Genomic DNA, 14963 nt, shown 5'->3' with positions numbered 1-14963 from the left:
GAAATGTCTCTACTGAATAAAGTACTGAAATCTAACGCAACAGCTAAAAAAAGAGAGCATTACTTTAACAGCTTAGTGTTGACACATCACATTTCACTAGTTCTTTTTCGTAAGTTGTCTTGAATCAATGCACACATGACATCTTGCTGTTTTCTTGTTTTTAATCCTCCATTTGTGTTTTTTTAATAGACATACTTCACTGTAATTTTATAGAAAACTAATCTATAAATATGAAAAATGTGAATGTTAAATTAAGTGACAACCTGTCTTTATGAATGGCACATTAGGTACACATGTAAGGTAATGTATTAAAAATGTTAATACAATGTCTAAAATAGACAGTAAGATTTATTGTTCTTGATTCTGAGATGTGGTTATGTTTTCCACGTTAAGTTTTTTATTGTATTTTTATATTATTTGTAAGTCATTTAAAACCTTTTTGGAATTGAGTGGCATAAAAATTGCAGTAATAAACCATTTTTTAAAAATGTAAATGCCCCAAGCAGTTGTTTAAAAAAAGTTACCAAAAAATTGGTGGTTTTGTTACCCAATTTTACTGGCAACATCTCAGAGCTGTAAAAGATGCAACCCACAGTTGCCTAACTCAGTGCAGTGAGTAGCTACACCATCAGTAGCTACACTTTTTAAATTTCTCTTTTTGCTACTCTATACTGCTACTCAAACCACATATACTCCTCTTTCAGCACTATATGTTTATGATGAAGTATTCCAAGAAATACATGTTACAACAATTGAGTTTGTCTTTGAAATAGTTATTTTCTTTTTTACTGCAACAATCTGAAATGCCTGATCTTTTTAGGTCAGGCAGCAAGTCTCCAATTGCCTCATAGAGAAAGGCTGATAATAAAAGGCAAGCGGCATGAATTTAGGATTATTTTATAAGAAAACCATTTTTGATATGTCATTTATCTGAACAGTTTTAGCCGCTCAAGATAATTCTTCTGGATTAACCCTGCTGCTTGTAAATCAATCTTGCAAAAAAAAAAAAACCTTCACAAACATTTATCCCACAAATGTTCATAGTTTCATGCAAGTAGGAACATTTATTTGTACAGTTATTTGCAACATCTTGGTGGCCTGGAGAACCAACTCACTCTAAATTTACAGAATTACTCTGCCTGATCACTTAGAGGGACAATAATTTACCACAGGCAATTCAGCAAGCAACTGTTGAGAAGGTGAAGCTAAATGTTTTATCCAGCTGGTAGCAGATTCACTGAGTGGGAGTTTCAGACTTTGCATCTGAATTACTGTTTCTCAAGCTTTTATAAAGATATTGCTTCAGAATACATAAGGGGAACAAAGCAGGACCCTACACAGGCAGAACATTAAAGAAATAAATCTTTCTTCAGGAAAAGGAGGGAGAACAGGCAAATAGAACAGAGAAATCAAGACTGTACTGTTGATTCTTCCCTTCTGGCAACTGTGTTGAAGTCTTCCCTTTATTTCTCCACTTGAAAACCAAAAGAGGTTGTGAAAGAAAATTGTGACAGAGTGTGGGGTAAAACTCTAACTGGACACAAGAACTAGAGAAGGAAGTTCTATAATAGAATCTGCCTATTTTTTAAAAAAGGCCATTTTCTGAATATCACCAGAAACCAAAAGAACAGCATCCACAATGAACGAAGGGGTATCAGCAGTTTTTGGGAGCACCCACAGTTGATATTACCAAATAATACTATTGGGAAATTATGATCCTATGGGCACATATAACTTAAAACAGTTCAAGGGGGCAGAGAAAATAAAAAACCTAGGAAGATAAACACAATATGTTGAAAGAGAACATGGCTATTTGACTATATAGACCCCTTCTCCAAATTAGTTTTGTAACTACTTGCCAGAAATCCAATGGGTCAAAGAATATGATGGGATCATCATGTTCTTAAATACTTAGCTGCTATATTATTATTTATTTCATGATTACCTTTTCTGAACATATAGAGCAGATGAACAAATAATGCAATCCTGAATATATTGATTTAATTGTAGGATACACTTAGCTTGTCCTGTTACATGACAAAAGCAGTTCTAGACAAATTTGTAGTCTTATACAGCCTGGGTCTAATAGTAACAACAGGTCAGCTGGAGTTTCTTATTAAGGTGAATATTTATTGTCCACTGAGGAAGAACTTCTTATATCTTGAAGTCTAGTTTATACAGAACTTCATTTTTACTCACCACTTGGCTGTTTATTTGTAAGATTTTACAACATTAGAATTATTGCTGCTGACAATAAATCACAAGATAGTAGCTATAAATGTTCTTGCTACTCTGAATGACATCAGTTCTGCTAAGTGAAGAATACAAACTGTTAATAGAATGAATGCATCAGACATTAACTATGATTAGTTTCCAGTCTAGTAGCAATTTGGCACTGAGTTACTATAACAGCCTCACTTCATTTATTTACAGATTTGCAATGTCTTGCAGTACCTTTTCCCTGTCACTCACATACAAAATGGAAGGGTTCTTATCTACCTTAGGTATACTGTATGCATATTCTAGGTTGAAACGAGTGTAATACAGGTAGTCCCCAGTTTAAGAATGAGTTCCCTTCCAAAGGCCTGTCCTTAAGGTGAATTTGTACATAAGCTGGAACAGTATTATTGTATAATACTGTATAAGTAGTACTGGGTAATGAACTTGAAGGATTGTGTATTTAACTTGAACCATTGTGGATTTCACTTGAATTTTGTTACAAGAGGCTCTATTCTTAACTATGGGTCATCCGTAAACTGGGCATTCTTAACCCAGGGAGTACCTGTATAAATAAATAATGGAATGAACTTGTTCACTGTTTATTCCTTCTACAGAAGGGATCTGAACAGTCAATTATTCAAAACAGTGGTGAAACTATTTCCTTCCTGTTTACCTTTCTGATACAAGTGCCTCTTTTAAAATGTGACCTGTAAATATGCTAAAACTACATTTTTTAAGCTTTCAGAAGGAGGAGATATACTGGCTGGTATATATGTTGATAGAACTAACAGAAAAATAAGTAAGAAAAAGTCAAAGTGAGCAGTAATGATTTCAGTAAATTAAAGCAGTAATTATAATTGATTTTACAATTGTAAAATGTCACAACATTCAATAATAACTGCATTTTCTCAAATTTCTGATATCAAGGTAAACTTTATTCTGAATTAAAATTAAAACACACACACACTTCATTTACATCTTTGAAAAGTATGTAGACCAGTGTTTTTCAAACTTGGCAACTTTAAGTTGTGTGGACTTCAACTCCAGAATTCTCCAGCCAGCCATGCTGGCTGGGAAATTCTGGGAGTTGAAGTCCACACATCTTAAAATTGCCAAGTTTGAAAAACACTGATGTAGACTGAAACATAATGACTGCTCCAAAATCAGTCAACCTCTGTTGGGGTTAAGGCTCCCTGATTCCAGTACAACACTTGGCTACTCCATCAACTGGCTCTGCTTGGACTCAGTAGACTTACCTCATCTTTTTATACATATATATTTTATACAGTATATAATTAATATAATTAATAAATTATTAAGTTTTTTCGTAATTGTCAACTCTGTCTATTTTATATCCTGCCATTCTTTCCGAGTGTTAAAGTTATGCAGAAAAGTGGTGGTTCTCAGGCCAGAGTTGACAATTATGGAAAACTTAATAATCACTTAGCTGCAAAGCTAAGTGCTACACTAAGGGTATGTTAATTAATGGACAGGACAGGAGGAAAAGGCTAAGGGTTTGAACCTCCATAGGTATAAGAAGGACTGGCACATTTGTACTAGCAGTGGACAATCAACTTCTTTGTATGGTTTCACTCCTGTATAAGGAGTGTAAGGGATGATGATGATGATGATAATGATGATGATGATGATGATGTAATAAGGGTTCTGATCTAGCTGAACCCCACCTAAACTGTCAAGCTTCAAGGCTGCTACTATTTACTGATCAGCTTTGGTTGAATCTGAGAACAAGGATTACAAGGCTGCCAGCATGGTTCCTTTCTCCTATTTTATTTGGAGAACCTTTTGAGATAGGTTAAGGTGAGAGATAGTGACTGCTCAAAGACATCTTTGACAGCTTCACAGCTTATTAGGAATTTGGAACTTAAGTCTCCCAGTATTGTATATAAGTAATTATTCTATTATACCTTTTCACAGGCTTGTGGCCTCCAATATATTGGGCTACAACATCCATTAATGCTAGCTACATATGAGGGCACGTTCTCACACGGCCACAAGCAATGAGTTTGACACCAGATCAGTCCAACACTGAAACAAGAGGCAGGTGGAAACTGTTTCTTTCATTCAAAATAGAGTACTTCTAGTGTCTTACATGGTACAGGAGGGCGAAAGAGGTATAAGAATTTGAACCATGATATCACTATAAATAATCATTCCAATATTCTAGGTACTAGTTTTCATACTTTCAAGATTTCTCCCGTGCCCCTCCTCTTGTGATTTCTCTCCCTTGGGAATAAAAATAGCATGTGAGTCAGTATGAACTCTCATCTCATACAAGTAATCATCATTTAGCAACCATTCGCAGTTATGACAGTGATGAATAAGTAACTTTATGACCAATCCTCACATTTACGACCTTCGCATGTCTGTAAAGCAAAGAAAAGCTGAAGTTAGGTCGTAAGCACAGTCACAGTTTCACTTAGCAACTGCTTCGCTTAATGACTAGGTTGCTGGTTCCAATTGTGGTTGATAAACTTGGGCAACCTGTATATTATTTCTCTAGGTGAATGTTGCAACAGAACAACTCTCAGCCCAGTGTTCAACAAATATGAATCAAAGCTTTATCTTCCTTTTTACATTAAGCAACCAGATACAGTAGTTTATTGCACAGCTTCATTCTTGAAATGTTTATGACATGCATCCTCCAAGGAGTATCAGATAAACTTATAATATAAAAGTCACAACGTGTCAGAAATTTTATTAAAACTGTATAAAACTGCACTCAGATAATTTGTGTCTTAAGCATCCTGCAAAGGAGTGCTTTATGAAGACATAAACTTTAGTGAAAATTTATTTAGAAGATAGTGGCCCAATACAGATGATAATCCCAACCTTTTTTTGATTCAGGTGTCCAAACCTCACTCTATTTGTTGCAGGCTTATAAACCTGACATATTTTTCTGGATTATTGACTCACTTTAAGTCAAAGGTTTAAGACTGGAAATACTATAATAGAAGACCACATAGAACTAGTACTTATTCATAAATTCATAAACCATCAGCTATGCTGAGAACAAACAGTAATTTCTAGTTGATAATTACAGCTGGGATTCCAGACAACCTACAAGGTCATTTATTCCCACTACCATTTTTGTCTTCTGGCACTGCTGCATGGAAGAAATCAGAAGCTTTTGCTTCCATTTTAAATTAACCACTGCTTAATACTTCATCCAGCTCTTCAACTATAATCCCAGTTATTCTTCACAATTAATTTTATTCTTAGCTTTCAAATTATTGAGAAAATCAATTTGCATTTTGAATTCTCAGTCTAAAGGTTTCTTTTATATATATACTTTTTAATAGGCTGATATAAGAGATTTACATGATATTAAGTAATCAATTAAGCCAATACCATAGTCTCACCACATTTATATTTATTGTTTTAAATTCTATTTGCTGAAATCACCAAGCCTTATCATGTTATCTAATAGAGTTGACCTGTGCATGTGTGTTTAAATTTGTTTTAGCCTATCTTGAAAATAAGTAGGCAATGTTTACCAGGCCATAGGTCATAAATAATATGTATTTTAAGCACTAGAAAGATGTGGTATAATTTCCATCAGTACATAAGGAGGTTGTAGCTGTACAGAACAGCAAGCATGGAATGCTTTTGCAGCAGCAACAAAGCAACTTGGGCCACCTTAATTTGAAGATGGATTATGTAGCCCCAGCTAATTTGGCCACAATAGTAAAAAAAACTGAAATATGTTAATTGGTGTACTAACATCAAGGCCAGTTTGAGAAAAAGACCAGGACTGGCAAAGTCTCAGAGTTTCTTTGTGCTGTCAGGTCTGACCACTAGAAGCCAAATTTCAAGTCCAATCATGCGCAGATGGCTGGACAGAGTTTGGTGTATTTCAACGGTAGTAGGCATTGGGGGGATTAGGAACAACAATTTGGCTTAACCTTTGGATTGCTGCAGGAGGACATCTCCTGATGCCCTGAAGTGGGTTTTTAGTGTGCTAAGCTTGGAAATTAGAGTAAGTGGCCTCCAGGAAACAAATTGCTCCTTTCCTCATTCTTAAAACCCAGAAAATGTCTCCAAATCTCCATTCTGAGGCTAACTTCAGTTGAATTGGCGGGGGGGGGGGTAAGTAGGGGAAAGCATGGCTTGCCAACTAGAGCTTCTTGCTCCCATTTCTGTCATTAAAACCTTGGAAAATGTCTAAAAGAGCCACTGCTTCCATTTTTTGAGCAAAATGTTTAGCGTGCAGTCTTGGGGTGTTGAGAAGATACATGTTGACCCATTCCTGGTTTATAGAATAGAAAACTAGTGTATTCAGCCTGCATTTGAAACACTTCAAAACTGACAACAACAAGTGGAGAAGGAGAATCAACAGAAAGCACATACCCTTGTATTACAAATGGCCTGGACAAGAGTTTTGTAATAATTCTATAACTGAAATAGAAAGATGAAGGGGATACAATTCGAGGGAAGCCCTGACAATTGGATAGTTTTAGAGGGAAATGAAATCACAAAGTTCCAAAGATACCACAACTCTGTGTATGTTTCCTCAGATTTACATCCCACATTGTGCTTTAGCAAGAATAGTTTGTTACAAATGATTTCCACAATCAGGGAAAGTGGAGGGCAGTTGAAGCACAATCACTCTTCCAAGTTGATCACCCTGATAAAGCAACTGTTGCTGCTTTATCATAAAATGTAGGACAACTAAAGCATTTCATGCTGCTGGGAAGATAAGCTGAAATAGGGCTGGCCTGGCAGGCCAGATTAGGCCCATGAACTAAGGCTACATATCCCTGATATATAGAAGGTATAAAGCTTGTCTCAGCTTTTCATTTTTTTTTCCTATTTCAGCTATTCCAAATGTAAGGAAGTGGCTGAGATAGCTATAGGCCTTATTTTGACCAGCCCAAAATATGTTGTAAGGCCAGTGTGTTTTGCACAAAGGAGAAGTGCAACCAAAGAGAGGGAAATATTTCTTCAAAATGAACTAGAAAACAAATATCCTGATAAGGATATTTTCCCCCATCTCCAATACCCAAGAGTTTGTATTAAATTACATATATGTTATATCACTTACATTTTATTAGGCTGCACGTTTGATCAATACAAAGGCTTCTAATAATAGTTGATAGACTAAAATGTAATGGAAAATATGATAAAAGCACATTTCTGGCAATGCACTGTGGTTTAGATATCATTTATAAAGATCCAGTCCAATTGCTCCTTAGCAGTAGAATCAGCAATGTGTTTGGCATTGCTGATTAAAAGTTCAATATCTGAGTATCCTTCTTCTGGAAGTTATACAAAAAGCCAAAAAATGCATAAGATATAAGTTGATGAAATTTACAATTTTATCACTTTAGAAGATAATTAACATATGTATTTTAAAGCTAAGCTTTCTAGTTCGTACTTTGTTTTTCAATTAAATTAGATACTTTAATCTTTTAAAGCCCTTACCCCACTTATTTCATGAATTATCCAACAGTTTATAAGACAATTAAAATAGAAAACAGATGCATACAACAGTCATACAGCTGAAATAGAATCAGGAGGAGCAGCAACTATTAACTAAACACTATCTGAACCCAACTGCTTAGGCAAAGGAGCAAAAGATACCAAGTAACTGGGACTGATGGTCTCCTTAGGAGTATACCTCTACAAACCATCCATTGTTACTTGCAGCTACCTGTTCAAGGCAGTAATCCCATACAGATTTACCTAGAAGTAAATCTTCCTAAACCCAGTGAAATTTAAATCTGAGTAAAAATGCATTGCATGCTTTGTAACCGAAGGAGTGGCACTCAAAAGACATCCATTAGGCGTATATATTCCCAAAGATTTTTGTAGTGTAAAGCCACTGACTGATTGACTGATTATGGGCCATCAAGTCAGTCTTAGCGACCACATAGACAGTTTTTCTCCATGAGGTATAAAACCATACAGCAACTCAACTGTCAAATATTTTAGAAATTAATTTAAAGTTGAATTGGAATTTAGAATTACCCCCTTAATTAAAATATCATAATCTAACCCTTCAGTTTTTTAAAAAAGCAAAATACAATAAAAAACAAAAACAAAATACAGCATAAATTTAATTTTCATTGGTGCCAAAGCCACCATTATTCTTTCTTCACTGCTCCATCCTGTGTTAACTTCAGCAGTTTTTTAAAAACAGAAACAATGAATGGTACTTCAAGGTACTGATATGACTAACTCTCCTGAACAAAGATAGCTGAGCTAATTTAGCCAACTGAATTTGCAGGTAAAGTTAAGATCACTTTTAAATTTTCTTCCTACTCCTTGTCTTGTCATGGCATGCATGCTGCTTACTCATCTACTACACAAAAGAAGTGGAACGAGCATGTTGTCAAAGGAATGCTAGATTCTAAAGCAGCTACAGGAAAAAGGATTTAGCATATTTCTCTGGATTTAGATTCACAGTTATTCCCTTGCCTGAACAGAAAAGGCTAGCATATGGGAGCATTTGAATAAATTTGTTCCACCAGTGTATACTTTAAGCAGCTATCCTAAATTAAGTGACTTTTGCTGAGCCAAATGCCTTGCATCAGAAACAAACAAACTTTTAATTCACACTAGATATATGTGGAAAAGATAGGGATTGTCAGATTAGAAGAAAGCAGCTTTCTGCAATGTTTTGAAGTCTCCTAGCTCACTATCAAACTGGTGATCTAATTAGTGTGGTTTATACCAGCAGTTTATCTGGCTTCTTAGCAAGTCAGGAAATTTGAGCTGTTTAAAATATGCTCACATTTTCAGAGGTATTTACCCTCTCCTTGGACTCAAGTAGGCTACTGCATTAAATTTTCAGGGAAAAAAACCCCTCTTCCTCCACCAGTCATTTCCCAACCCAACCCAAATTTACGCTGGTAAATATTCAGTTTTCTTGGAACATTTCCAGATCTTCCACATGCTCATCATACCATGGAAAGAAAGGAAGGCTATTTCCCTTTTGACAAGCTTTATCACAGACATATTGTTATTAAATTCAACATGCATCAACTAGTAAAACTCATTCTAGAAAGCTCCTTCTTAAAAGAACGATCTTTCAGTTCTCTGAATTACACAACTTCCTTTTACAAAAGTCGGAGGGCATTCAAACTAACGTATATCTTCCCTTTTCAAGCCATTGTTGCCTGTGAATATACACAGAGCTTCTAATCTACACTTTGTGTATGATTGTCACTGTACAAAGAACAAAACATCCTTGGTGTCAAGGATTTAGTCGCTGCATTTCCAGTGAAATGCGAATAGTTGTCTTCAGATTCCTTTGCTTTCTCTCCCCTCCCTTAAAAACAGTTCAGTATTACAGCAAATACAAACCTCTATTCACCATCTCATATTGCTGCCAGAAGCAGCTTGGAAAGCAACTTTTTTTAAAGAAAAAAACCTCCTTGGGAGAAAAAAAAATATTAAAAAGCATACCTTCTTTAGAATCATCTACTTCGGAACCCATGGTATCAGCCTAAATCTTTGGAGATTTAGATGACGTGCCTATTTGAGAGGCAGCAAAATGAACTTCTCAAAAGAAGAAAAGGGGGCTGGGACTAATAGAGGAAAAGTTTTGTGAAGTCAACCAATCAGAGCTCGGTGGTGCTCCAAAGTTCCACCTCCTGGTGAATGCATCTGAGAACCGTCTGAAAAAGAGCACCTTCAGACACCCCTTTTATTTGCCAGAAATGGCTGCCTCTTCAGCTGAGTTTGTGGATGTGTGTGTGACAGAATGTGAAACCACTGCAAGCCAAGCAGCAGAAAAAGTATCCAGTTTTTAAGTATTGTACTTACAGACTGACAAGCAGTGCGGGCCCATAACCTCCAAACAATACAAATTGGATTTGATTCTTTCATCTCTCCTATAAAAGTCAGCCCACGTTTTTAAAAATCAACCCATAATTTTTGCTAGGATTTTGGTGAAATAGGTTTTTTTTTAATCTTACTAGTCGTACATTTTCGCTTTGTGCTTTCATTTCCAGGATATACTAATCCATGACTTGTGATCAGCAGTCGACTCAAAGACACAGATTCAGTTTCCAAAAACACACAAGGAAAACTTGTTTGCTTTCGCATGTCACTTTCCCAGCATTCCGATTTGTCAAGTTCCTGGGGACCAACCTATGGGGGACCAACCTATGGTTTCTCAAACACTGCAGCAAACCTTCTGATGTGTATAGATGATACTTAATGTACTTAACTGGAAGACTACATTAAGATCCTTATCCATAAAACGTACAAGTCCTTTTCCACTGACCATACAATAATAAAATTTGTGAATGAGGCTAACACTTATCATATGCCATCAAAATGATTGTTGACTCTTAATGACCACACAGACAGATCTGCCAACATATACAAGCTAAAATTTCAAAGTTTATCAGATTTTGAATCACGCATCATCTTAAATTACAAACACACTTACATGCACACACACACACACAGACCTGTTCAAACAACCTGCCTAGCCTAAATTAAACAAAGGAGTTATAGTTTAGCATGAGGTGTACACCAACTTTTATTAAGGATGCCAATTCAACTGATTGTTGTTTTGGCAAATTCATAGAGACAACATCCTATGAGATGGCATGGGAGGGGGCAACTGGTTCCCTTCTCTCTAATGGCCAAATTACAGGAGGAAAGATATTGTCAGCTCCACTAGATAAACCAGACCAGGAAATCAACTCCACAGGAAGGCTATAACTACTTTTATTGAGATTGGCTATAATAACAGAATCTTCCAAGTTTGATTGTGCTGGGCCTCCTCCTCCTCTTCCTTATATTCAGTGAGTTAGGGAGGCACGTGCCTGAACTGTTTCTGAATGTTATCTTGTCCTGAACTTAAAAAATGCTTCAGCCCCTTTTGCCTAGTTCATGGTTCCTGCACATCTCCGTCAAGGTCATCTTCCATCCTCTCTAGAGTTATTTCAAGATGGCCTGTGGCATCCACAAACATTCCCAGTGGCAAACCATAATTTGTAAATTCAGATATTACAAAAAATTGTAAAGCTTTACTGAATATAGTTTGCCTATATGTCTGTACTGTGTTCAACAGGGCTGTGCAGCATTTCAGATTCAAAGGGGAAAAGATCATTCAGAGGGCAGGGCGGTGCTGATGGAAGACCTGTCTGCAACTCCCTGAAGCAGCTGTGTCTCCCCAGACACAGATATGTATTTCTTTAATTTTGGCTTAGTGCAACATGCAAACCCATCCAACATAGCCATTATGAGTTGTTCAACAAATTATACTTTCAAAAAGTTTGACTGACTGCAGCTTCAACTCTCGCTTTTTTCCCCACGTATGGAACATTATTTACAGTACACACTACTGCATGAGCTTAGCAGGTTGTTTCATATATCTCAATGTTTGTTCCATCACGTGGGGCACATGCACAATCTCAACCAATTGCTTTAATAGTGACAAGTCTAATGTGTTTTCTTCACAAATCCTCAATAGGTGTTACTAGTCTTTTGTGGAGAATTACAAATGAGAATATGAGGCTAAAAAAGAGACTGGAAGAACAACAGTATAGCCATGACACAACTGACAAATAAGTGCAGCTCAGCAACTTAAGACTAATGACTTTTTATGCAACCATCTATCTTGACCAACAGATGACTACTACAGCCTCTAAGGGCTGCTGCAGTTGTCATGATCATGGGAATGGCTACTGAATATATTTGGCTTATGTGGAGACTATGCAAACAGCATGAGAGCTGGCATTGAAAGAAGTGACCATTAGACAGTTTTTGAAAACCTCTCCTGTTGAGTTTATCAATTCAAACAGCTTCCGACTACTTGACAATCTTTACAGCAAGGTGCTCAAAAGATGACTGGAAACTAGTACCAGTAGTTGGATGCTATATAGTGCTTGTGGTCCCATGTGACAGGCTGCTTTGGAAGCTGATGCTGTTTCTTGCCACAAGTGCAAAGATATACCAGCAGAATTCAGAATTCTATCCACTCCTCACTGCCTTGATGCTATGATAAATGGCTTTGATAACATTCCTGTGTTATCAATGTGCTAATGGATACAGAGCAATTCAATTGAGATTCAATCTTAACAGCATGTAGACACTTGTGGTGGTTAATTCCCAAGTCCAGGTGGTGAAAAGTAGATGGAGTTGCATTGCTCTTAAAGAGTAGATACGAGGCTAAAGGATATTCCTTGATCAAATTTTACCACCAGAGGCTCAGATTTTGATAAGATCTAGCTCCAGATGATTCACTAGCTTCTTGGACAAAAATAACCTTGGGAGAATGATCAATACCTTGGTAATTCTACATCTAGATTACTGTAACAAGCACTTTATGGGGTTACCCTTGAAGATTATCTATAACCTTCAGGCAGTGCAGAATATTACTGCTTGATTATGGAACAGAACGTAAGGCTAGCGTCATGCATATTATTCCTGATCTCAGGCTGTTCAAAGTTCAGAAGTTCAAGGTTTTGTCAGCTTCTTTTTATATCTACAGAGTTATTTATTGTTGGATCCATTTTATTAGATTTTGCCTAGGACTTTTCTTGTTTTACAAGCCTGTTTTTTCAACTTGCACTTCTGAAATGCATCAGAGATGGACAATTATAAGCCAGGCTGTAACCTCCAACTTCTCATGGTTGGATGAGAGTCTCAAGAGAGACATATGAGAATTGAATGGAAAATAATGCCTCCAGTATTGTAAGCCACCAACAGATGGCAATGCTGATACACTTGAAACTTTGGCAAGTGCTTTAACAACCGTTCTTTCACTTCAGTTACTGGGAAGATACTGTGAGAAAACGTTGTGTTGCTATTGTTCATGAAATGGAAGTGTGCCATGAGTACTCATCAGTACACTTTAAGAAACATGCAATGATTGAATTCTGTGTAATTATCAAAGAGATTTAGTTAGTCTGATGTCAAGATATTGATACTCAGTGAAGAGTAAACCCTTTTCTTACTAAGTGACATTTACTTCCTAGTCCTGAAAAGACTCATCAATTGGTGTGCAGTGCAGCTGATAAACCCCGTAAGTTGTGCAAAGTCTTGGTTAACAAGAAGCTATTTTAGATGCTTTCTTCAAAGTTAATTCCCACATTTATTTATTTCAATTTATAAGACTACCCATCTCAAACAAGGGATTGATTCTCAGTGGCTAAAACCAATTTAAATAAAAGCAGAAAACACAAATAGACAATTGGTAGCTGAGATTTAAAAAAAAAACCAGCAGAAACAATCATAAATATAATCATTTCAATACAACCATTTCATTGACTCCAACCAACATTCTAACCCCCATGCCCAGGAACACAGCCACATATTTAGGGCCTTGAAAAAGGCCAACAGGGTTGAGGCTAATCTGATCTCCAGGAGTGCGGGAGAGGGATGATTTTCTAAAGCGCAGGCAGCATGGCAGAAAAGGCTTTCTTCCTGGGTTCCATCAGATGGCACTCTTTAATGGACAGGATCTGTTAACATGCCTCTCCTGCCAGATCTGATTGGATGGGTAGATGTGATCAGAGAGAGGCGGTCCCACAAATAACCTGGTCCCATGGCCACGGAGAGCTTTATGGTGACCACCAGGACCTTGAGTTCAACCTGGAAGCATACTGGCCACCAATGCAACTCACGGAGCAGCAGTGTAACATGCACAGATCGAGAAGTGCCATAACGGTTCATGCTGCTGCATTTTGTATTAGCTGCAGCTTCTAGTTACTTTTCAAGGGTGGCCCCATTTATAGTGCATTACAAAAGTCCATCATGGAGGTGCCTAAGGTGTGAATGGTCATGAGCAGAGCCTCTTGGTTTAGGAAATGGTGCAATCTGTGCACAGCAAGAAGCTGGCAAAAAACCTCCTGGCCCCAGCTGGCACCTTTTTCTTGAACAGCAGCTGAGTCAAGGAGGACTCCCAACTTGTGCACCAGTTCTGTTTGGGGCAGTGCAACCCCATCCAGAACAAGAGATGAAAAAACCCTGGAATTGGGGGGACCCTAGAACCCAAAGCCACTCAATCTTGTTAGGGTTGAGTTAAAGCCTGTTCTGCCCCATCCAAACCCCCATAGTCTCCAGCCACCAAGATAGAACCTCTATGGCATCCCTTGGCCTGGGGAGGAGATATAAAGCTGGTATCATCAGCATACTGATGTTACCTCACCCTGTGCCATCAAATGATCTCACCCAGTGGCTACATGTATATATTAAACAGGAAGTGAGGAGAGTGTTGAACCTTGCAGCACCCTGCAAATCAAGAACCATAGGCAAGACCTTTTCCCTCATCAACACTAAGTGGAACCAGCTGAGAAGAAGGAAGAGGAGCAGCACAATATAGTGCCATCTATTACCAACCCCCAAGCTGGTACAGAAGGATATCATGATCGATAGTATCAAAGGCTGCTGAAAGATCAAGTTGACTGCGGATGAATGCATCACCCTTATGCTGCTCTCAGCAGAGGTCATCTACAAGTGTGATTGATGCCATTTTGGTCCCATGCCCAGATCTGAAACCTGACCGGAAGGGATCCAGATAACCCATCTCATTGAGAATTCTTTGGCGTTGCTGTATGACCACTTTCTCAATTTTGAAAATTATCCAACAAGGTTGGGGCCGGCAATGGCTTCTTGAGGAAGGGGTACACCACCACCTCCTTTAAGGAAGCCAGGACCCCCCTATTTCTTAAAGAAGAATTAACCACCACCAGAACCCAAACACATGTCACCTCCCAGGAAGCTTTAACCAGTCTGGAGGGACATGGGTCTAACATGCTAGC

The 14963-nt window shown here is 37.6% G+C and overlaps 1 protein-coding gene across 2 annotated transcripts in view; it reads right to left on the bottom strand.

Moving 5' to 3' along the window:
- TNFAIP8 (TNF alpha induced protein 8) overlaps window positions 1-14963 on the bottom strand; it is a 35432-nt gene that overhangs the window by 3819 nt on the left and 16650 nt on the right. Inside the window, exon 1 of one of the 2 annotated variants that reach the window (XM_007424147.3) lies at window positions 9649-9771. The exons of the other annotated variant lie outside the window; for it this stretch is intronic. Within the exon in view, the coding sequence (XP_007424209.1) occupies window positions 9649-9679 (31 nt within the window). The 5' untranslated portion in view covers window positions 9680-9771. Of the gene's footprint in view, window positions 1-9648; window positions 9772-14963 lie in introns of those variants that run through there. 2 annotated transcript variants of the gene reach the window in all.

Source organism: Python bivittatus, unplaced genomic scaffold (assembly GCF_059951505.1).
Source record: "Python bivittatus isolate LINGU-HERP-01145 unplaced genomic scaffold, Pbiv_v1 ctg000850_np1212, whole genome shotgun sequence".
NCBI lineage: Eukaryota > Metazoa > Chordata > Lepidosauria > Squamata > Pythonidae > Python > Python bivittatus.
This window is presented reverse-complemented; position numbering and strand designations above follow the sequence as displayed.